Source organism: Eriocheir sinensis, chromosome 22, assembly GCF_024679095.1.
Source record: "Eriocheir sinensis breed Jianghai 21 chromosome 22, ASM2467909v1, whole genome shotgun sequence".
Taxonomy (NCBI): domain Eukaryota; kingdom Metazoa; phylum Arthropoda; class Malacostraca; order Decapoda; family Varunidae; genus Eriocheir; species Eriocheir sinensis.
Window position 1 is genome coordinate 11227749 of NC_066530.1, and position 24995 is coordinate 11252743.

The 24995-nt window shown below is 42.3% G+C and overlaps 2 protein-coding genes across 3 annotated transcripts in view; both read right to left on the minus strand.

The window, feature by feature from the left end:
- Window positions 1–5031: 5031 nt before the first annotated feature.
- Window positions 5032–9164, minus strand: LOC127002048 (uncharacterized). Its single transcript, XM_050867411.1, has 4 exons — window positions 9022–9164; window positions 7442–7514; window positions 5848–6054; window positions 5032–5423 (listed from the first exon to the last, which is right to left on the minus strand). The coding sequence occupies exons 1-4, from the start codon at window positions 9119–9121 to the stop codon at window positions 5354–5356; spliced, it is 450 nt and encodes a 149-aa protein (XP_050723368.1). The 5' UTR covers window positions 9122–9164; the 3' UTR covers window positions 5032–5353.
- Window positions 9165–18517: 9353 nt separating this feature from the next.
- LOC127002053 (uncharacterized) overlaps window positions 18518–24995 on the minus strand; it is a 93551-nt gene continuing 87073 nt past the window's right edge. The window contains exons 15-20 of one of the 2 annotated variants that reach the window (XM_050867418.1): window positions 24638–24899; window positions 24003–24136; window positions 20612–20790; window positions 20130–20268; window positions 19537–19663; window positions 18518–18689 (exon numbers count right to left, since the gene is read on the minus strand). In XM_050867418.1, the coding sequence (XP_050723375.1) occupies window positions 18533–18689; window positions 19537–19663; window positions 20130–20268; window positions 20612–20790; window positions 24003–24136; window positions 24638–24899 (998 nt within the window). In that variant the 3' untranslated portion in view covers window positions 18518–18532. The remainder of the gene's footprint in view (window positions 18690–19536; window positions 19664–20129; window positions 20269–20611; window positions 20791–24002; window positions 24137–24637; window positions 24900–24995) is intronic. The other variant, XM_050867419.1, reaches the window with a different exon arrangement.

Genomic DNA, 24995 nt, shown 5'->3' on the forward strand with positions numbered 1-24995 from the left:
TAATAATAATAATAATAATAATAATAATAATAATAATAATAATAATAATAATAATAATAATAATAATAATAATAATAATAATAATAATAATAATAATAATAATAATAATAATAATAATAATAATAATAATAATAATAATAATAATAATAATAATAATAATAATAATAATAATAATAATAATAATAATAATAATAATAATAATAATAATAATAATAATAATAATAATAATAATAATAATAATAATAATAATAATAATAATAATAATAATAATAATAATAATAATAATAATAATAATAATAATAATAATAATAATAATAATAATAATAATAATAATAATAATAATAATAATAATAATAATAATAATAATAATAATAATAATAATAATAATAATAATACAACTACTACTACTACTACTGCTTCTACAACTACTACTACTATTACTGCTTCTACAACTACTACTACTGCTACTATTATAACTGCTGCTACTACTACCACCACTACTATTATACGACTGCTGCTACTATTTTCCAATATAATGTATGTTCGAACTGTTGTATCCATCCTTTGTGTTCGTCCGTCAATATTTTTTTAATCACAGGCTATACAATCAACCCCGCCTCGCCCAAAGAGACATCCACATAAAAAAGTGATCATCTCCGTCAAAACACACACGCCTACCACCCGTGCTGTCAGGCGGCCATAATTCGTGTTTCTTCACAGTCAGGGAGGCAGCTCAAGGGCGACACAAACATTGAAAAAAAAAAAAAAGTCCGCAAGTCCCCGCTCCCACAACAAGAGCACGGAAGGTAAGGAAGTATGAAAGAATGTTTGTTTGTTCTCTCAGATTGTCATTGACTTTCTTGGGTTCATGCACTCTCTATGTTTACTTCCTTGTTTTCTATTATCATATTTCGGATCTTGCCTACCTACACACATTTCTTGTATTGCTGGAAATCACACTATGTATTGCCTTGGGGTTGGGATGGAATGTTCCTCCCTTCTCCTTTGTTGTGTACTTTTGCAACAATAAACAATCAAGCAGTTGAACTAAGATATGAATAAGTGTAAATATTTAACCCTTCTAAAAAAAAAAAGTGTGGATTGGACAATTATCTTCGAAAAATAGTGATTTGTTTTATTGTCTTCTAATAAAATGTGTTAGAAATGTTTATTTATCTTCTTAAAAATAGTGAAATGTTAATAATTGTTCTTAACATAATAACCTTTGATTGTTTTCTTCACTTAGGCCAAAACAACTTATTTCTGGTTAACAGTGATCGATCTCCCTCTCCACCGTCCTCTACACCACTGGCTCTCTCAACTGCCTCTATGTTCATCCTAACAGTCGCCAAGTCAGAAATGCAGTCTTTGGTGGCCGAATTGATGTCGCTTCACTTGGTTTAGCCCTGGGTCGGCGTCGAAGCCCACATATTTGACAAGGCTTTAGTAGGAGTTTGGGGCATTTCCAGAGGTAGTTTTGTGACCCTGGTGGTAGTTGGACCCTTCTTCTGTACCATTAAACTAAAAAAATTACTCATTAGAACCCGATTGATTCCCTCTTTGACCTTTGGAAATAGCTAATGTGAGGGGAGGAAACGTCTGACAATACCTGTGTGGTCTGAACTGCAATGCAAATCTGTGTAAATCTTCAATAACTTGTCTTACATCAGTTCTTCGCATAATTACACTGGACGACACATACATAACTCAGCCTCCAGGGAAGAGAAATATCGTAGTCTATGTCTTGATACTCATGTTCTTGAAGGCGTAGTAGAAAACGATATTCTCAATAGGAGACAATGCTATATATCGAACAGCCATTATTGCTCGTGGACATTCGGGCACTCCCTGGCACGCAATGTTTTGACGAGATGTCCCACCACACCGCAAAGGATGTTCATGTTTTCACCTCTTATAAGAGTATAAAGTTTTATGCCCAGGTTTTAGAGCGTTAATCTGCACATCTTATACCCCAAACCAGTTTTGACCAAATAGTTATTGAGCTGTGTCCCGTCAAAGTTGAAAAAGACACTGGAGTAGAGGGAGGCAGTGAGGGGGAGGTGGGGGGTTGTGATGCTTTGTTAGGTTTGCTTAGGTTAGGTTAGGTTAGTTTAGATTAGTTTCCTGCCATATGCGTTTTCCCATTATGGTTAAATGCAATAAATTTCACCCTTTAACCATAATGTGAAGGCGTATATGTTATTTAGAAGTGTCGGAGCTGAACTGGTACAAACACATTTACTAAAAACGAGATTCTTTAAAGGGAACAATGTATCATATTTTGCAAAGCCATTCAGTCATCATTAATAATACTTTCAAGTTCAAATACTGACATGACTGAATGAAAACAAACCAGATTTAATCAAAAGGAATAAACCCGAGGTGTAGTTACTTTTACCCTGCCAGACCAAACTCTTTATCTCTGCCTTTCAACATGTTCTTTTCAGAGACAAGCCACTCCTCATCGACGGACCGCCTTGGTCGGCTAGATTTCGATCGCCGATAGAGGCGGTCTGTCGTCACCCTGCTACGGGCCGCCTTTGGCCAAGGCCCGTGCTCCTCTCCCTTGTACAGGGAGGGAGCAATCATTAAAAAAAAATCTACCTTTCCTTCCTGTTGGAAGTACGCCTACATACAGCCTGTGCCTATGAAGGGTGACCGCTCTGATTCTCAAACTACCGTCCAATAGTTTTGCTTTCCTGTCTTTCTAAAGCTTTTGAAACAATCTGTAACAGGAAAATTCTTAAGCATCTATCAACTTCTGTCTTCTTTTCTGATCGTTAGTATGGGTTCCGCAAGGGGCGTTCTACTGGTGATCTTCCTATCCTAAATGCCTCCTGCTCATCTTTTAGTCGTTTCGTTGAAACTTTGCTAATGCCTTAGACTCGAAAGCCTTGAAAGAGTCTGACACTAATCTTGGCTTTCTAAACTACCCTCCTACGGATTCCATCTTTTGTCGCCCCTATGAGGCGATGAGGAGCAGGTAGGTAAGTATGACTCGATGATTATATTCAATCAGAAATCTGTTAAAAGCGAACACACCATCAGAATCACAGAATCACGAACATGAAACTCAGACAATACATTACATCAAAGAGTATAACTCGTACACCAGAATATGACAAATATGACATAACAGCATCAATCATAACTAAGGCTAAAACTGCACCATTTAACTTACGTATCGGCGGTCTGACTGAACTATATTGAGACTTCGCTCTGGGAGCAGCGATCTTTCCTCGATCGAGGCAGTGCCACTTATGCTCAGAATCTGCTGTCTTCTCTCCACTCCCCCAGGCTCGCCTTGTCACCCCCTATTTAATTCAGCAAAAACAAGGGTCTGCACGTGTGTGAGGCAATGCTGACCTTTATCCTCGCGCCGGCGTTAAATTGCTTGCGTAACACTTTCATATGTTAAACACTTGCTGCCGAACACACTACACACCCTCTGCCACATCTCCACTACTTCCACTCGCCTCAGTTCATTTATCCATTACCTATCCGTTTTAATCGATTTGGCGATAACATTATCCCTTTTATCCCAGTTACCTTTCCAACTCATCTATCTCTGCTGTGGTGGACAGTCTCTGTTCTTCCCTTTAACCGATCAACTGTACCGTCGCGCAGGGCTCTTTTCTATCTCCCATAATCTTTGTTGTTCATTAATGAGCTTGTTTTCCAAAACAAACTGCTCTATCCACTCCTGCGTTCATGGCTCTATTCTGAATTGCTTAAAAATGCAATCTCCACCTGTCATCTCGACACAATCTTCGAAACACCTATCCCCTAATCTTCGATAAAACTAAGCTGTCCCATTCTATTATAATAAATCGAGTAGACAGTCATGTGTAGCGGGGCCACGGGATTGGTGGAGGTATGCAGTTTGCAAGTTCCGAATAACACTCAGCATGAAAATATCGATAGAAGATAGAAAGAGGCAACACTGTGGCTGAGTTTCAATTAAAAGATTGTCAATAAGAGTGGAATTGATGAGACTAAAACATAAGAAAGACTAGAGAGTATTACAGAGGGAAAAACACGGGACAAGCAGGATCATGAGACTACAACATAAGAGATAAAAGTGAGAACCGCAGAAAAAAACACATAGGAAAAGCAGAATAAGGGACAATATAGAGGACAGCAGGAGGAACAATAGAGGAAAAAGCAGGAATATGAGAAACTACAACACAGAGGACAGTAGAAAATACAGCTGTACTCTCTCCAATAGATCTATGTGTGTGGAACCCCCCACATATGAGATGCAGACTCCATACGAGAGCGGACAAGGCCCCTGTATATGGACAGCATCTGGGAGGGGAAAAAAGTGGTGGAGACGGTATAGAACGGCCAACATCGGGGAAGCTGATTTAGCAAGAAAGGAGATGTGAGGTTTCAAGTTGAGATTTTGAGTAAAGGATAGACCGTGGATTGCTGTAGAAGATGACAGCTGAGTGTTGTCGAGAATAGGGGAAAGGTGTTTGGAAGATTGTGTCGAGTTGACAGGTGGAGAAAATGACTTTTTGAGGCACTGAAGGACGCAGAGTCTATTTTGCTCCAAACAGAAATGAGAGCAAGGTCAGAGGTTAAGCGTTCGGTAGCGTCCTGTAAGTCCTGTTCGGAGGGAATTTTGTTAAAAGATGTGAAGTAATGCAAAGTAGAGTCATCGGCGTAAGAGTAGGAGTGGCTAGAATAGTATGTTTTGGGAAGATCACTGATGAATAAGAGGAGAGTGATAAAACAGAGCCCTGCAGGACACCACTGATGATAAGTTTAGGGGATAAACAGTAACCGTCTCAGCAGAGAGAGATTGGCCTGAAAGTAGATCAATGTACAGAGAGAGGGATAGAATCCGTAGGAGGTAGTTTGGAAAGTAAAGATTTGTGTCAGAATCTGTCAGTAACTTTAGAGATCTCTAAGGCAACACCAAAAGTTGTCATCACTATTTTCAAGTCTAAGAACTGACATGACTGAATGAACACAAACGTGATAAGTACACCCACGGCAGCAATGGGGAGGAATCAGAAAACGAACTTCTCCATGACACACAATGATATATTTCCGACAGCCATCCAGCAGCTGTCACTTTTCGTTAATTTAAATATTGACATGAGTGAACACATACGCGATAAATACAACAGCAGGAGTACTTCTACGATAACATACACTAGCAATACAACTCATAAATTAGACACATAACTATAGTACAAACAACACAACGTTACGAAAGTAGAAAAAAAAGTATGCTCTCAAACACCACTACCAACTACAACACACATTACTACTACTACTATTATGACTACTAATGACTACTCTTATGACTAGTGTACAGCTTCCGAGACCCCATCTATGTCTCTTAGATAAGGCGGGCGGCAAGGCTGGGGTACCTGTAGGAGATCTCGCGCAGGGTGCGTTCCTTCATGCATCTGAGGACGGGAGAAACACAGGTATTAACGGCGGGAAGGAAAGGTGAGTGTGGCGGGATGGGGACAAGATGGGAAGAGATGAAAAAAAACAAGATATCAGCACGTTATGTATTTCCAAAAGCTCCATGCAACACACATACACGCAAGAAAGAAAGAAAGAAAGATTGATAGATTGATAGAAAAAAAGAAAGAAAGAAAGAGGGAAGGAAAATGAACATAAGAACGAAAGAAAAAGGAAAGAAGAGCAGTCAGCATGAAAATATCGATAGGAAAGAAAGAAAGAATGAAAATAAATAAATGAAAAAACAAACAACAAACAAAACAAAAACAAACAAAAATATAAACTATCACAAACAAAAACAAAGAAAAGTAAACAAAAATAAAAACTAACACTCTATGCCACAAAAAACTCCCCCATACTCACATTCCCAGCTCGGCGACGAAGATGTGCTTGTATGGACAGCCTCGCCGGTGCACGGGCTGGTACTGGGGCACGCGAATGATGAAGGTGCCCGCCCGCTCGTCCTCCACCACCTTCACGTCATCCTCCAGCCCCTGCCACAGCCTAACCAACCCCTCCTCACCGGGGGTCTCGTAGCTGATGGCGTTACCCGCGACGGTGTCTGCGCACCTGGTGGGGATGAGGAATGGTTGGTAAGTACGTGTTCGTCCTTGGTTAATAGGGAAGGAGTATGTGAGATGGTTGACTGTTACGTGTTCTCTGTCCTTATCTACTTTCATTGGCATAGGAAAAGTAGGAGTGTGTGAAATGGTTGATTGTTACGTGTTCTGTGCCCTTATCTACTTTCATTGGCATAGGAAGAGTAGGAGTGTGTGAAATGGTTGATTGTTACGTGTTCTGTGCCCTTATCTACTTTCATTGGCATAGGAAGAGTAGGAGTATGTGAGATGGTTGATTGTTACGTGTTCTGTGCCCTTAGCTACTTTCATTGGCATAGGAAGAGTAGGAGTGTGTGAGATGGTTGATTGTTACGTGTTATGTGCCCTTAGCTACTTTCATTGGCATAGGAAGAGTAGGAGTGTGTGAAATGGTTGATTGTTACGTGTTCTGTGCCCTTAGCTACTTTCATTGGCATAGGAAGAGTAGGAGTGTGTGAGATGGTTGACTGTTACGTGTTCTCTTTTCTTATCTACTTTCATTGGCATAGGAAAAGTAGGAGTGTGTGGAACTATAAAATAAGTGTCAGTAGAGAGGAGAACACAAGAAACAACATGGGAAAGCAGCAGGATGTGAGACTACAGCAGACGGAACAGTAAAGAGGACAGCAGAAGGAGCAATCCAGGATAAGTAGGACCATGAGACTAAAACAAAAAAGACTAGAGAGTATTGCAGAGGGAAAAACACGGGACAAGCAGGATCATGATACCACAACATAAGAGATAAAAGTGAGAACCGCAGATAAAAAAACATAAGAAAAGCAAAATAAGGGACAATAGAGAGGACACCAGGAGGAACAATAGAGGAAAAAGCAGGAATATGACAAACTACAACACAGAGGACAGTAGAAAAAAACAGCAGAATGACCAATATGGGGAAAAAATAGAATCATGAGGGACTATAGCAAAGGATTAGTTGAGGACAGCAGGAGGAACAATAGAGGAAAAAACAGGAATATGACAAACTACAACACAGAGGACAGTAGAAAAAAACAGCAGAGTGACCAATATGGGGAAAAAATGGAATCATGAGGGACTATAGCAAAGGATTAGTTGAGGACAGCAGGAAGAACAATAGAGGAAAAAACAGGAATATGACAAACTTCAACACAGAGGACAGTAGAAAATACAACTGAATGAACAATATGGGGAAAAAGGTAGAATCATGGAAGACTACAGCAAAAGGATTAGTTGAGGACAGCAGAAGGAACACTATAGGAAAAGGTATCAGGAAAAGCAGGACCACTTGTAACATTGTAAGGGAAGGGAAAGGAGAGACAAAAGAGAGAACAGGGGACACCTAAGGAGGATCAACCCATGGGAGGGCCGCGCAGCCTTACCCGTGGGGCGTGGTGCCGTCTGGTCCTGGCGTGCAGTCCATCGCGGTGTCCACACGAGTCTCCTCACGCCGCCCTGTGGATCAAACACCAAACGTTACTGGCTGGCACACACACACACACACACACACACACACACACACACACACACGCAAACAAACAAACACAAGCAAAAACATACTGCAACTTCCACCGCACAACTCCTTTCTTTTTCTTCAGCTTTTTCCTTTTCCTTTCGTATTGGGTCGATGTTCCTGCTATGCCGTCTCCATTCATACACGCCCCGTTTCTCCAGTCCCTTCGCTGTCAAGTCATCTTTCATGCAATCTATCCCTCTCCTCCTTCCACCGCTCCCAAACAAAACTAAAAGCTGGTTCGGGTCCTGGCTGCAGACGCATGGTTCAAGGACACGGAGTAAAGCATAACGTCATAGCGCCCCGGCCTAAAGCGCTTGTACCACCGACACTACAGGAACAAGGATGCCACGATATCGTACTCCCCAAACTAAATTTTCCCATTTCTAACGCATAATGACTGCACAAAACCCTCTATAATTAACACTTCTAGCAATCAATATAAATAGGTATCGTTAGTTTTGTGGGTGGGACAATATTTAGCCTGAAATCGGGAAAAATGAGAAGCTGAGAACGACAATCTGGTAACGTTGTACAGGAACCGAACGAGAACAAACGCGCCTCTGACGTATACGGAGCAGCTGTAGCCCGAGCAGGAAGGGAAAGAAAACTGCCACTAACAGAAAGCCGATTAACTCCCAATAGCTAACGGGAACTTAACATCTATCATTGACAAGAGCTAGAAATTCCAGACAGGAGGAGAAAAGACCCACGCCCCGTCACTAACAGAAGGGAACAATCTCCATTAGTCACAGGGAGGCAAAGGACACCAACTTCCCATCTTCAGAGAGACAGGGGACACACCCATCACTTATATAGAGAGAACTAACCCATACCCCATCACTAAGAGAAGGGAACAAACTCCATTACTATTAAGGAGGCAAAGATAATTATAATCAGTCCCACCTACAGACAGGACACACAACACAACTCCAAGATAAGCAGCCACACATTCAGGAAGGTACATGAATCAATCCCCCCTTCAGGAAAGCAAAAGAGACACATTCATCCCTAAAATTAAGAGTCACATATTCAAGTAGGTAAAAGAATCAATTCCATCTTCAGAAAAACAGGAGACAGCCAAGATCAGGAGGCAAGTAAAGGAAACCAGTCCCATCTTCCAAGACATGAGGCGCCAATCACCCCAAAATCAACAACCACATATATTCAATCAAACAAAAGAATCAGTCCAATTTCGGAAAACCAAGTCACATCCTACCCACCGTTGCCAGATTGTCGCACTCAGAGCATAGTATTTACCGGTTTCTGACGCCTAACTATTGCCAAGAAACATCAGGAATTAACTATTTTAACGATAATTATAAGTGAATCTCCATATTAGGGTCCGTGAGACAGTTTTTGGGTCGGAAGTCGGTAAATATAAGAGGCTGAGTAAGACAATCTGGCAACGTTGAATTCCTACCCCCAACGACCAAAGGCCATACTCACCAGCGCGAGCAAAGAGTCTTGGAGGGAATGCATCAACGCTCACGGCAAACACGGCCAGGGCGAGGGACAGCTTCAGGAGGCAGCTCACGGTTAGCGACATGGTAGCTTGCTGGGCAGCGGGTGTGGGCGTGGAGAGAGCGAGAGAGCACGTGTGGCAGCGAGAGGAGTTGGGTTAGCTTGGCCTTCACGCTACGGCTGCTGTCCTGAGTTTGATGCCTCCAGAAGCTGCGCCCAGTCCTATATACCCGCCGTGTGTGTGTGTGTGTGTGTGTGTGTGTGTGTGTGTGTGTGTGTGTGTGTCACCCTCCCCTTTGCTCTCCTCCTTCGCCCCCTCTCTCCTTCCCGTCTCCTCCTCCTCCTCATTAACCTCCTCCTTGTTTTGCTCTTCTTTGAATTCTTTCTCCCTCCTCCGCCTGCCCGTCCTCCTACTCTTCCTCCTCCTCCTCCTCCTCCTCCTCCCCCTTGTTTTCCAGTGGGTTCCCCGCTTGCCAACAGAACACACAATACTACAGAAGTCGTGTGCAATACGAGCCACATGGTGATGTCAAGTACGTAGTCTGCTCGCAAAGGGAGCCGTAAGCACCCTCATTTGTACCTTCTAATGCCTATTGGTGAGGTGTGCATATGGGACGATTTAGGTACCTAGTGCATCCCTTCTCTTGGTCTTTCAGTGAGGTGAGAATGTTGGATACCTTTCTTGCCAGCATTGTTAGGTATCAGGACATCAGATTCGCTCCTCCCGAAATTGATTTCTCTTTCGGCCACTCCTCTCCAATTTATTTAGGGCAGTAAGTAGCGGGATTTTTTTTATTATTGTTTTCTTTTTTTTTTAAGCCCTTGATCTGTCTCCTTTGCTGTAAAAAATAAAATTTCCGTGGAAGGGAAGGTAGACATAGAGGGTAAAGGTAAAGGTAAGCGCGAATATGGGATGGATCAGTTATTTCATGTTGCTTCTTTTTTTTATGTTGTTTTTCGGTGAGGTGCGAATGTTGGATAGCTTTGTTATCTGTCCTGTCAGCGTGGAAGGGAAAGAAGACATAAAAGGTATTTCATGCGGCGTGCTTATGAAAGGGTTCAGTGCCTTCATGTTTCCATTCGTCGGGTCTTTTGGTGAGGTACGAATATTGGATAGCTTTGTTCTCGGTCATGTTAGCGTGGAAAAGTGAGGTGCGAATATCGAATAGATTTCTTGCCAGAATTATTAGACCTGTTCGCAGGAAAGAGAAGACCGACATAAGGTATTTTGACGTCTCTATGCAGCGAATCATCCTCATAGCTTTTCACTGCCTAAACAAATAGCGCCTGGCACGGTGCCACTTACAGCTATACAAAGAACAGCATCAGTGTTAGAGTTAGCGAGGAAGAGACGTATCATAACGCATGTGGACGTCTTTATACAACGCTTCGCCTATGTTGTTAAGCACTGCCTCAACAAATAATGCTTGTCACTGTGCCACTTAAAGCTACGCGAGGTAAAAACTACAACGAAAAATACTATATAATTTTGTGAGGATCCTGACGGCCATGAGAAAGAACAAGAGCAGAGCAAAAGCGACATTCCTTTGATAAGTTTTCATTGCCCCGAGAAAGATTAAAAGTTGAATAGGTTCGGATAGCTGAAGCCAGGAAAAGCACATATAGTCTGCAGATTCTAAATACGTAGTTGCCAAGAGAAAAATAAAATTGTATGAGTTCATATGGCAAGGGGGAGGGAACCCATATTTCTTTAGATTTTCAATGGTAATGCCAACATAGGAAAACTAAAAGCAAGATATAACTATGAAGCTTCTGAATACAAATAAGGACGAAAAACACTAACCCTGGAGGTAGGAAAAACAAATACCGATTGCAGTTTTCCAATAAGAAAAAGACTTAAAGCAAGATATATTTTTGAAGCTTTTGAATATTCTGAACAGGAAGAGAAGAAAGGAAAGAGAGCCAGACCAAGAAAAATACTTAAAGCACGATATATTTTTTAAAGTTTCTGAATACAAATGGGGATATAAATAGAAACTAATTTGGGTGGCAGGAAAAACATGTAATCAGTAGGTTTCCATTAGTAAGAAAGTGAAAGAGGGCCAGCAAATGAAAACCCTAAAATCGCGATATTTTTATGAAGCTTCTGAGTATAAATAGGAATGATAATGAGACTAATTCTGGGGGCAGGAAAAACATATATTGTCACCCTCATAAAATAATCGCCTGTCATTTTTCAGCGATTTCCAGGTTTTTGTCTACATCAATTTTTCAACATGTGACGCCCATTTTTGTATAGTTGCCTTCATCATTCAGAGTTTGAGTGTTCTAGAATTGGCCTTTTCATTTCTGCCTAAATCTTAAGCTACATGAGATAATGATTGTTCTTTTCTGATTTCCTGTAAAGTAGAAAATAATGACTTAACTAGGCGGTTTGTTTACGAAGGTGACGATATGCAACAGCTTTACAATAGTAAGAACATAAGAACATAAGAACGTAAAGAGTCTGCGAAAGGCCGAAGGAAAGAGAGACATTACAAGAAAACTCTAAAAGCAAGATGTAATTATGAAGCTTCTGGATATGAATAAGAATGTAAAGCGATGAATTATGTTAGTTTTCGATGACAAGACAGACGGAAAACTAGCCCAAGTTGTATAACCCAAGATGAGTCACGCGCAGGAATGAGGAAGCGACGAGCAGGGCGGAGGAAAACGCGACTCACGTACGGCAAGTTTTCAATGGCCGCAGAAGGGACGGAGAAAAGTGAGCGAAAGTTGTATAACCCAAAGGCGGGCTGTGTGCGAGAATGAGGAAGCGACACCGACTTGCACAATGACGACACCCGTGCGTCATAGGCCAATCAAGACCCCTACACTGTGTGGTTTATGTGGCGCTGAAACACATAGACATAAGTGGAGGGGGAGGGGGAGGAGAAGGAGGAGGAGGAGGAGGCGTTAGACGTAGGTAGGAAGCGAATCTATACGAAGCACTCGGGATAAAAAAAAAATAATAATAATAGATGAAAATAATGATAATAATAATAATAATAATAATAATAATAATAATAATAATAATAATAATAATAATAATAATAATAATAATAATAATAATAATAATAATAACGTAATAATAGTAGTAACAGCAGTAGTAGTAATAGTAGTACTGGTAGTAGTAGTAGTAGCATGTACTAGAAGAATAAAAAGAAAAAAGAAAATAAGAAAAGAAAAGAAAAAACGAAAAAAAACGAACGAACGAACGAAAGAAAGAAAAAAGAAAGAAGGAGAAGAAGAAGAACAAGAACAAGAGCAAGAACAAGAACGAAAAAAAAGAGCAAGAAGAAGCAAAACAAGGAGAGCGGCGTAAATAGGAGCTAATAAGTGAGGTCCAGGTCCCCCAGACAAGGCCGTGACTACCTCGGGCCTCACCGCACGAAGTAATGGCACAAAACCAAAGCAACTGTTGACGCAGTAACTTGAAGCGCGTTGGCTGCAGCAGATAACTTGATCACCCTTGGGACCCCTCACAGGCAGACATGTCTCGCCACTAGGGGGAAAGGAGAAGAACAAGAACAAGAAGAAGAACAAGAAAAAGAAGAACAAGAAGAACAAGAACAAGAACAAGAAGAACAAGAACAAGAAGAAAAAGAAGAAGAAAAAGAAGAACAAGAAAAAGAAGAACAAGAACAAGAACAAGAAGAACAAGAACAAGAAGGAAAAGAAGGAAAAGAAAAAGAACAAGAACAAGAACAAGAACAAGAAAAAGAAAAAGAAGAACAAGAAAAAGAAGAACAAGAAGGAAAAGAAGAAGTAAAAGAAGAACAAGAAGAACAAGAAGAAGAACAAGAAGAACAAGAAGAAGAACAAGAAGAACAAGAAGAACAAGAAAAAGAAGAACAAGAAGGAAAAGAAGAAGAAGAACAAGAAGAAGAAGAAGAAGAAGAAAAAGAAGAAATACAAGAAGAAGAAGAAGAAGAAGAAGAAGAAGAAGAAGAAAAAAACAAGAACAAGAACAAAAGAACAAGAACAACAACAACAACAGCAACAAGAACAAGAAGAAAGAATAAAAATGGAAAAAGAAAAAAAGAAAGAAAAAAATGACCCCAAAAAGCAAAAAAATAAAAGAAAAAAAAAACAAGAAAAAAGAAGAAAAAAAGAAGAAAGTAAACAAAATCAACACAGTAACAGTAACATAACCAAAGCCGCCAACGAATGAGTAAACAAACACATTAATTGCCTCGTCTCTCTCTCTCTCTCTCTCTCTCTCTCTCTCTCTCTCTCTCTCTCTCTCTCTCTCTCTCTCTGTGTGTGTGTGTGTGTGTGTGTGTGTGTGTGTGTGTGTGTATTGCGTGTACTACCCAACGACGTGCGTGAGACCCGACCCATGAGCCTGTGTGCCTGTGTGCCTCCTCTCTCGGGGCTCGAGGGCCAGACAACGACGCTCTTGTATGCAGGCTTCTTTTTTCTGCGTCCCATTTTTACGTCCCCAAATCTGGTGTCTTCTGGATGCATACTAACGACTGCATGATCCCTGTGTACTCCATTTTTTTATGCATGTGAGTTATATAAGCTTGATTATGCATGGCACGAAGAAGGGAGGGAAAGGGAGGAGCGAGATGCTTGTATTACAGAGACAGAGGGAGAGGGAGGGGGGAGATGAAGGGTGCATGGGGGACAATGAAGGGATAGAAGAAGACGTCTATAGAGAATAAAGAAGGCTTGGCTATCTTACTCGTACTTTGGGGAAAAGGAAGAAATAAGTTACAGGAAAAGAGAAAGGGAGGAGAGGGAGAAGAAGAGAGAAGGGGAAGAGGTGTATATATATATATATATATATATATATATATATATATATATATATATATATATATATATATATATATATATATATATATAGCGAGAGAAAGAAAGGGAGAGGAGTTGAGAGGACGTCTAAGAAGGAGAAAGCATAGTTATCCTACGTCTTAACAATATAGATAGATAGATAGATAGATAGATAGATAGATAGATAGATAGATAGATAGATAGATAGATATGGAGGTAATTAAACGAGGAAGAAATCGAGATGAAGGGCAGAGGGAGGGAAAAGGAAAGGGGAGAGAGGAGGAGGAGAGAAAGAAAGGAAGAGATGAAGAGGGGGAGGAGGGAGAGAAAACTAGGCTTAAGAATGGGGGCAAAATAATAACGTAAAAAGAACCAGAAGAGAGGGAAACACGTGGGGGAGAGGTGACTAAACTTAAGAATGGAGGAAAAATAAGAAAAAATAAAATGAACCAGAGGGAAGGGCACGCACAGAGGTGAGAGAGGTGATGAGACTTAAGGAGGGCAAAATAAGAAAATAAAAAGAAACACAAAAAAAGGTATGCACGAAGAGAGGAAGGAAGGAATGAAAAGAAAACACTGGACCTAAGAAAGAGGAAAAATAAGAAACTAAAAATAACAGAAATGGGAGTCGAAGAGAGGGAGAGAACGGGCTACTGGTACTGATGCCCAGAATACGAAAAAAAAAAATTACTCGTTTCAATTCCTAAAGATTTACACTACTAAACCATCTAAAAACACTACCTAACTATTATACTGGTATTATAATAAATCTCATTATCACTCGCTATTGATCATTTAACGAGCAAGGGTTTCGTTAAATAAAGGAGAGGGCGTGGAGCAGCATTTCAGTCCTCTCGCAATGAATGTAGTTTTTATTAGGATTTTCGTGGCAGAGTTTGTGCCTCCCGCCAGCCAAGGTCCAAAGAAGACCTTGCCGCCAGCATGCTTGGCGGGAGGCACGTGTGGTGGTCTGGGCAACTCTCTGGGCCGTGAGTGGGTCCCGGGAAGTTACGAGGACTTGGTGAGGAATGTTCATGGGGAAATGGGAAGGCAACCACTGCTGGAATTTTTTTCTCCTCTTTCTAATGAAGTGGCATTCTGATGAACCCCAGCAGTGAGGTGCCGGCAAGGCGTAAAACCAGAAATTTCCATGGGACCTACAACGTTACCTCATGATGAGTGCCCCGCAATAATGACTAGTAGGATATACTGAAAGATTTACACGGCTGTTATGACGCAATATCACTATACGATCATGCGTCACAAGAAAAAGTCAACTACTGAAAAAAATAACGACCGATAAAGGCCATTCCAAGCACTGAAAGACCCATACTCAAAACATGGAATTTTGAAAAAAAATATTCACAAGAATCCAAAACGGAATATATTTACTTAAAACTCGCAATGTTTATTGATGAGGGGACAAATAAATGATCAGAACATTTTTTTCCAAAAAGCCAGTAATCTACATATTAGAAGGAAGTGAATGTGCAGATCTGCGGAAAGCCAATGCACCCGCGATAGTTCATGACGTTTTGGGAATTCAGCAAAACCCAATTTGACCATCCATTTAGATAACATACACGTATTCATATGCGTCAGCCCGTTTCTCAGAGATAAGTAATAAGACTGTTAGTGCGTTTTTATGTTATATGCATGACGTCATAAGGTGATGACGCCATGCATCTAAAACAGTATACGCAAACACGACGAAGGAAATTATTCTCAGAACAGACCCTGAAAGTTTCAAGTCTGACGTGCCAATACAAATGCAATACTTTTGTTCTGAACCTCAGTAAAGAAAGGAGACAAAATAACAAAACAAACAGAAACATAGGGAAAGGAGAAGGGAGCGGCTTATAAAGAAGAAGCACATAAAAAGGTTGTGTTTGGGTGGGTTGGGCGGCAGGGGCGGGGGGGACTCCGGGGTGTTCCTCCAAGGTCCCTCGGAAACAGCCTTGGGGACGCTACGCTAGCCAGATGCCCACAGCTGGCGTCAGGCGGTGTGCTGCAGGACCAGCCTCTGCGGCCAGCTCTGTTTTGTGTTGGCAGTTCGTTGTCTCGGTAACCACCACCTCGTGCATGCTAATGTTGGGGTTGCATCCTCTTAATGCTTTTATCATTCAAAGTCTCTTTTCCTCTTATTACTCCGACTTCTTTTTCCTCCTCCTACTAAATCCCATTCCTCCTCCTCCCCTGCCTCCTTATCCTAGCTAATATTTTTCCTCCATTATAATTTTTTTCATCTTTTGTTTCCTTGTACAGGAGATGCCTTGCATACGCCTACCGGCCACCTGGAAACTCGTTATGTTCTGATGTTCTAATCCTCCTCTTTTCCTTCTTTTTTCATCTTCTTTTTATTTTTTTCTTCTACTTCTATTCTTTTAATCGCTTCTTACTCCTCTAACTTAACATTTTTTTTCTTTTTCTTCTTCTCTCTCTCCTCTTCCTCCTCCCCCACTTTCTCATCAGCATCAGCATCATCATCTCCACCTTCATCCTCTTCCTCTACATTCTTCCCTGTCACTTCATTAAATTAAAAATCGAATCGACCGTATTTCGCTGCGTCAAGAGTAAACTGAATACGAATTGCATTCACCTGCTCTGCAGGCACGAAGTGACTGTCGAACAGATTAAATCACGAGAGAGCGGATTATTTCGTAATGAGCCAATAGGCTTTCTGATGCCTGCATTTCCATGTGTTTGTGTTTCTTCGTTTTGTGTTGTCAACGTGGCCGCCAGATCCTCTTCCTCCTCCTCCTTTTTTCCTTATCTTCCTCTTCCTTATCCTCCCCCTCCATTCAAAGCGTCAGTGGCGTGATGCTTATAGTTTCCTGCGTCATTCCGTTACCCTTCCTCCTCCTCCTCCTCCTCCTCCTCCTCCTCTTCCTCATCCAACTCCGTCCTTTCTCAATGCATTCCATTAGGCGCATTTTCCTCTGTCACCGCAGAGAGAGAGAGAGAGAGAGAGAGAGAGAGAGAGAGAGAGAGAGAGAGAGAGAGAGAGAGAGAGAGAGAGAGAGAGAGAGGGGGGTCATTACTCGTCACTTGAATCTGTCGCCAGGAAGGTCATTACGGTCACGCGGACGATCACGCGGAGGCGGCGGCTTGGCTACACACACACACACACACACACTTATATTCTTCTAATCGCTTAACTTAACATTTTTTTCTTTTTCTTCTTCTACTGCCCCCCTTCTCCTTTCACACACACACACACACACACACACACACACACACACACACACACACACTTATATTCTTCTAATCGCAATCGCTTAACTTAACATTTTTTTCTTTTTCTTCTTCTACTGCCCCCCTTCTCCTTTCACACACACATACACACACACACACACACACACACGAATAAGGTAAAGAAAATAGCTGGAACACAGATAAGATGTTTACCAATGCTAGTGAAAAAATGTAAGAAGAACTAAAATGTCTACCAGCTGTTCGTTGAGTATATTATAAGAAATGTTACCAGATGAGTTAGTGTATAAAAGTAAATATAAATGGACCAGACTAAATTACTTGACAAAATGGCGATAAATATGGCGCCACTATAAAACACTTGCCTACGCCATGACGGGGTGGGGCCGGCTACCATCCAGGCCTCTCAAGAAAGCCTACCGGCGCTATAGGCTGGCACGTAGAAAATAAATAAATAAAATAAAATAAAATAAATAAAGAATAGAAGTACACACAAAATACACACATAAAAAGTGCTAACTCTTCCTGCACACAAACAAAGATGAAGTAAAATGACAAGTAAATACATATACATAAAAAAATAATACATAGATAAGCAAATAGGTTACTCTCTAGATGACAAACACACGCGACCTAACCTAAAATAAATACAAAACAAATATATAAGTAAAATAAATAGGTAGATAAATAAATATATGAATATGTAAAGAGTAAAAGCCAGTCCAGTATAAACATGTGTAAGGAATAGATAGCGAGAGAGACAGTTAATAAATTTACATAAAACAACAAACATAGTAAAGAGAAGCCGGCGGATAAGACACACAGCAAAACTTCATCTAATATCGAAGAACCATATACATAAATTCTCTCTCTCTCTCTCTCTCTCTCTCTCTCTCTCTCTCTCTCTCTCTCTCTCTCTCTCTCTCTCTCTCCACAACCTCAAAACTTACATTCCTCTTCAAACACCTCACACACACCGCAGCTTCCTCCCACACACTACATCTTCCCCTCAAACTCTCTTCTTAGCCCTCATTTCACCTGTCCCCTCTTTTCTCTCCCCGTACTTCCCCCTTTTACCTACAACTCTTACGAACTCTGAGGCTAGAGGTGAAAGGCGCTAGAGAAGATCGCAGTGTGTGTGTGTGTGTGTGTGTGTGTGTGTGTGTGTGTGTGTGTGTTTCACCACGGCCTGATCACATGTTGGACTCGCTTTCGCCAGCAGGTACCCTCACGACGTGAGCAAGTGCTCATTCTTGTCGATCTCTGGGTACTGCCAGGACCTCAGACACCACACACCCCATCCCCCTTGCTCAAGGGAGGACTGTAACCACTCCTAGTCATTAGTCAACGGAAAGAATCCGGCCTGAGCGGGTTCGAACCGCCGCCCTGTCAGACCGTGAAGCCTGGCAGCACAGCGCTCCGTGTGTGTGAGAGAGAGAGAGAGAGAGAGAGAGAGAGAGAGAGAGAGAGAGAGAGAGAGAGAGAGAGAGAGACCTACCTCTTACAGACAGGCGGGGGCGCGAACACGAGGCAGCACCCAGAAGCCCAGGGAGGTGGGGGGGAGGGTGAAGGGGCCGGGGGGCAGCGAGGCGTAGTCCAGGGACGGCAGTTCCCCCCGTGGCCCCAGCTGAAGTTGTACCCCATTCAGCAACACTTGTCTGGGGGGGAAGGGAAGGTGGTGGTGGTGATGGTGGTGGTGATGATAGGAGGAGGTTTGAGGACGAGAAGGAGTAGGAAGGCGAGAAGGAGGGAGAGAAATAGTAATAGTGGTTGTGATGGTAGTAGTAGTAGTAGTAGTAGTAGTAGTAGTAGTAGTAGTAGTAGTCGTAGGTGATGGTAGTAAAAGAAAACATCAGCAGTAATGAGAGCATCAGCAGCAAAATGAGAAGAGGTATGAAGCAGGAACGTCACCACATAATAATAATAATAACAGCAATACATGAGATAGCAGCAGCATTAACATAAAAAATAACAAAAAAAAGTGGCAGTGACAACGGTAGGAATAGTAAAGGCATCAATATAAACAGTACATATATCATTAATTATCTTCATATTAGCAGCTCCTAGCCCTCCCTTCTCTCCCCTCTCAAGCTACAAGACGTAAAAGTATCAGTAGAAACAGTTAAGTTATCCCTAGTGACCAGACAACATCTTATATCCTTCCCAACTCTCCCTGAAGCCACTAGCTAATAATAAACACTGCAACACTAATAGAATCTTCCCATCTCCTTCCTCAAGCCACAATACATAAGCAACACTCTAAGTTATGGCTGGTATTACAAGACACTTTGCCTTCTCACATCAGCTATATCTAAAGGTCAAAGGGGGGATCAATCAGGTTCTAAAGAGTGGGGGGGTTATGCTCAGGGTACAAAGGAAGGATGAAACTACCACCAGAGTCATAAAACTAACCCTGGAAATGCCCACAACTCCTAAGAAAGCCTTGTCAAATATGTGTTCTTGGGCGGCGAAATGTCTCTTACTACGACCCATCACACTCAGTACCTAGCCTTCAGTTCGCCGTTGACTGGCTGAAGAAGGTACTGCATAACGGGGGAGGCTGCCAGCTTGTCCCCGAGGCTGACACGTAGGGCACGTGTCCCCAGGTTCATGCCCAGCACCACCACGCCACCTGAGGGGTATAGACAGGTGGGGAGGGGGGGAGGGGTGTATAGGGAAAGGGGAAAGAGGAATGAAGGATAAAAAGGAGAAGAGTGAGAGGTGAACAGGGGGAATGGTAAAGAGGTGGACGGCTGGATAAAAATGGATATACAGGGACTGAAAATTGAATAGAAGAAAAGGGAAGGTGAGTGGAGTGTTGATAAATGGATGGATGAAAACAAAACATACATATAGATAGGTGGCAGGCGTGAGGCGTAATGTTATATGAATTAGTAAACACACACACACACACACACACACACACACACACACACACACACACACACACACACACACACACACACACACACACACACACACACACACACACACACACGTGACATAAATTGAGAACCTGAGCAAACAAATTAATGAAAGACTGAATGAATGAGTACCCCCTTCCATATACCCCCTCTCTCTCTCTCTCTCTCTCTCACCTTCAGGGCCTCCTTCAGCGTGGGCGTGAGGGTGGAGGCAGTGGGCGTATAGGCGAAGTGAGGGAGGGGCGGAGGGCATCTTGAGGCTCAGAACTCGTCCTCCCACTAACCGCTTGTACAGAAGGGAGAGCCAGTAGTCCTGTAGAAGGGGAGGAAGGAGGGAGGCTGAGTAAGTGGGTATATGGAAAGGTAGAGAGATGGAATAAGAGAAGGAAAGATTAAAGGAAGGACTGCATCTGTAGAGGTGGGTTTGAAATGAAGGAGGAAAGGAAGGACAGAAAGAAGGGAAAGGAAGAAGATGGAAGGAAGGAGGGTGGGAGGAATGGTAAGTATGTAAGGAAGGAAGGAAAGTAGGTATGAGAGGAAGGAATGTAAGTAGGTCAGCCAAATTAGGCATTCATTTTCCCTCTCCCCTCCCTCTTTCCCCTCTCTCTCTCTCTCCCTTTCTCCCTCCTTCTCTCTCCCCTCTCCGCGTCACTCACCGGGTTGGGCGTCAGGTCAGGCCGCAGCAGGGCATAACAAGCCTGGTACAGCGTCTGCCTCGCCACCACCTCCACGCCGCCCCTTGCCGCCACGCCCAGCTTGTCGAGCCACAGGAAGCCGGCCACAAAGGCGTCACTGAGCCCGTGTGCCCCTCCGCCCCACGCCGAGCTGCTCTCCGCTGCAGGAAGACGGGAAAAAAACAGCGTTACCAGATTAATGTACTCAGAGCATTGTATTTACCGCCTTCAGGCCCAAAACTGTCGTACCCACACATTATTATTATTTTTTACAGCTAAGGAGACAGTTCAAGGGCGTAAAGAAAAATATAAAAAAAAGCCCGCTACTTAGTGCTCCTGAATAGAGGTCCTGAATAACGATAGTCAATTAATTATAGGTGGGTTTTTTTTAATAGTTATGGGTGAGAAAACCAGAAAATACAGTATGCTGAGTACGATAATTGGGTAACCCTGGGAGTATCGTATTACATCATCACCACCACCACCACCACATAAGGGGGTTTAAAGGAATGAAAGGGAGTTTTAAGGGATGGGAAGGGTTTTAAAAGGTTGTAGGGTCGTGTGAAACGATGGAGAGGAATTTAAAGGGACGGAGAGGAGTCCAAGGGGATGGAGAGGAATTTAAAGGGATGGAGAGGAATTTAAAGGGATGGAGAGGAGTCTAAAGGGATGGGGAGGAATTTAAAGGGATGGAGAGAAATTTAAAGGGATGGAAAGGAATTTAAAGGGACGGAGAGGAATTTAAAGGGATGGAAAGGAATTTAAAGGGACGGAGAGGAGTCTAAAGGGATGGAGAGAATTTAAAGGGATGGATAGGAATTTAAAGGGACGGAGAGGAGTCTAAAGGGATGGAGAGAATTTAAAGGGATGGAAAGGAATTTACAGGGATGGAGAGGAATTTAAAGGGATGGAGAGGAATTTAAAGGGATGGAAAGGAATTTAAAGGGACGGAGAGGAATTTAAAGGGATGGAAAGGAATTTAAAAGGACGGAGAGGAATTTAAAGGGATGGAAAGGAATTTAAAGGGACGGAGAGGAGTCTAAAGGGATGGAGAGAATTTAAAGGGATGGATAGGAATTTAAAGGGACGGAGAGGAATTTAAAGGGATGGAGAGAATTTAAAGGGATGGAAAGGAATTTAAAGGGACGGAGAGGAATTTAAGGGGATGGAAAGGAATTTAAAGGGACGGAGAGGAATTTAAAGGGATGGAAAGGAGTTTAAAGGGACGGAGAAAAATTTAAAGGGATGGAAAGGAGTTTAAAGGGACGGAGAGGAGTCTAAAGGGATGGAGAGAATTTAAAGGGATGGATAGGAATTTAAAGGGACGGAGAGGAATTTAAAGGGATGGAAAGGAATTTAAAGGGACGGAGAGAAATTTAAAGGGACGGAGAGGAGTCTAAAGGGATGGAGAGAATTTAAAGGGATGGATAGGAATTTAAAGGGACGGAGAGGAATTTAAAGGGACGGAGAGGAATTTAAAGGGACGGAGAGGAGTCTAAAGGGATGGAGAGAATTTAAAGGGATGGATAGGAATTTAAAGGGACGGAGAGGAATTTAAAGGGATGGAAAGGAATTTAAAGGGACGGAGAGGAATTTAAAGGGACGGAGAGGAGTCTAAAGGGATGGAGAGAATTTAAAGGGATGGATAGGAATTTAAAGGGACGGAGAGGAATTTAAAGGGACGGAGAGGAATTTAAAGGGACGGAGAGGAGTCTAAAGGGATGGAGAGGAATTTAAAGGGACGGAGAGGAATTTAAAGGGACGGAGAGGAGTCTAAAGGGATGGAGAGAATTTAAAGGGATGGAAAGGAATTTAAAGGGACGGAGAGGAGTATAAAGGGATGGAGAGAATTTAAAGGGATGGAAAGGAATTTAAAGGGACGGAGAGGAGTCTAAAGGGATGGAGAGAATTTAAAGGGATGGATAGGAATTTAAAGGGACGGAGAGGAGTCTAAAGGGATGGAGAGAATTTAAAGGGATGGAAAGGAATTTAAAGGGACGGAGAGGAATTTAAAGGGATGGAAAGGAGTTTAAAGGGACGGAGAGGAGTCTAAAGGGATGGAGAGAATTTAAAGGGATGGATAGGAATTTAAAGGGACGGAGAGGAATTTAAGGGGATGGAAAGGAATTTAAAGGGACGGAGAAGAGTCTAAAGGGATGGAGAGAATTTAAAGGGATGGATAGGAATTTAAAGGGATGGAGAGGAATTTAAAGGGATGGAAAGGAATTTAAAGGACGGAGAGGAATTTAAAGGAATGGAAAGGAATTTAAAGGGACGGAGAGGAATTTAAAGGAATGGAAAGGAATTTAAAGGGACGGAGAGGAATTTAAAGGGATGGAAAGGAATTTAAAGGGACGGAGAGAAATTTAAAGGGACGGAGAGGAATTTAAAGGGACGGAGAGGAATTTAAAGGGATGGAAAGGAATTTAAAGGGATGGAAAGGAATTTAAAGGGACGGAGAGGAATTTAAAGGGACGGAGAGAAATTTAAAGGGACGGAGAGAAATTTAAAGGGACGAGAGGAATTTAAAGGGATGGAGAGGAATTTAAAAGGGATGGAAAGGAATTTAAAGGACGGAGAGGAATTTAAAGGAATGGAAAGGAATTTAAAGGGACGGAGAGGAATTTAAAGGAATGGAAAGGAATTTAAAGGGACGGAGAGGAATTTAAAGGGATGGAAAGGAATTTAAAGGGACGGAGAGAAATTTAAAGGGACGGAGAGGAATTTAAAGGGACGGAGAGGAATTTAAAGGGATGGAAAGGAATTTAAAGGGATGGAAAGGAATTTAAAGGGACGGAGAGGAATTTAAAGGGACGGAGAGAAATTTAAAGGGACGGAGAGAAATTTAAAGGGACGGAGAGGAATTTAAAGGGATGGAGAGGAATTTAAAGGGACGGAGAGGAATTTAAAGGGACGGAAATGAATTTAAAGGGATGGAAAGGAATTTAAAGGGACGGAGAGGAGTCTAAAGGGATGGAGAGGAATTTAAAGGGACGGAGAGGAATTTAAAGGGACGGAGAGGAATTTAAAGGGATGGAAAGGAATTTAAAGGGATGGATAAGAATTTAAAGGGACGGAGAGGAATTTGAAGGGATGGAGAGGAATTTAAAGGGATGGAGAGGAATTTAAAGGGATGGAGAGGAGTCTAAAGGGATGGAAAGGAGTTTAAAGGGATGGAAGAAGGTTTAAAAGGACAGACGAGTATTTAGTTTAAAGGGATGCAAAGGGGTTAAAAGGGATGAAAGGGATTTTAAAGGGATTGGATGGAGGGTTTAAAGAGCTGAAGGGGGGTTGAAGCTATTACCATCACCATCACTATCACCATCATTAGCATCACCATCACCACCATCACACTCTCTCCAGCATCACTTACTCAGCCAGATGGGTTTGCCGAGCGCCAGACGGTCTCTTATCTTCACCACCTGGTCCATCTGCCACTCCAGCTTGTCCATCACGGTGGGGTTCAGGAACTCCCCCTCATTGGCGTTGTGGCCGTTGATGTAGTACCTGGGGAAAGGGTGTTGGGAGGGGAGTTAAAGGGTTGGAAGGTTTGAAAGAAAGGAAGGAAAAGGAAAAAAAAAAGGAAAGGAGATAGGAAGAAAGTCGAAGAAGCTAATAGTTTTGTAGGCGATGAAGAAGGGTTCCTAAGAGAGCAAGGAATTTAGGGAGGGGAGAGAGAAAGGAAGGATGGAAGGGGGATTTAAAGGGATGGAAGGGGGGTTAAAGGGATAGAAGGGAAGTTGAAGGAATGGAAGAAGGTTCAAATGGTATGGATGACATGTAAGGGGGTTTAAAGGAATAGAAGGGAGTTTAAAAAAGATGGAAAAGAGAGAGTGAAGGTGATTATAATTATTGTGGCTTTTGGTCTTAAGATGGAAGGTATGACACTGGAATGATAGAGGGACTAGTAATACAGACAAAGACAGCTATCATTCCAACCAGACAGACAACACAGCCACAGCCACAACCACACAGATGCACAGACTCACAGACGAAACCACCACTCACTGATGCCAAGTAACAGCTGTGAGGTTAACTGTGGACGCCGTCAGAAAGCTCTCCAAATAGCCCATGGAGTCGACGCCCAAGCCAGCCTGAGGGAGGGGGTGAGGGTGAGGGTGGTGGCGCTTCGGTCTCGTCACGTCGGGGCCTACTAGACGGGCAGGCGCTGGGCACTCCTCCTCCAGCACCTTCAGGAGGATACCGTAGTCCCTCGCCGTCTGCTCCGCCGACAGGACGAATCCGTATTTGTGTCTGTAGGAGTTGGGTTCTGTGGGAGGAGAAGTAAGGGGTCCCGGTGGAGGTTTGTTGAGACAATAGAAAAGAAAGATAGAAACCAGGATAAACTATGATATAATATGACACA

Excerpts from the sequence above, each read along its gene's own strand:
- LOC127002048 (XM_050867411.1), bottom strand. The coding sequence starts at position 9,121 with ATGTCGCTAACCGTGAGCTGCCTCCTGAAGCTGTCCCTCGCCCTGGCC. Across the intron at positions 6,055-7,441 it reads GACGGCACCACGCCCCACGG|GTGCGCAGACACCGTCGCGG; the intron begins GTAAGGCTGCGC and ends CATCCCCACCAG. Across the intron at positions 5,424-5,847 it reads TTCGTCGCCGAGCTGGGAAT|ATGCATGAAGGAACGCACCC; the intron begins GTGAGTATGGGG and ends TCCCGTCCTCAG.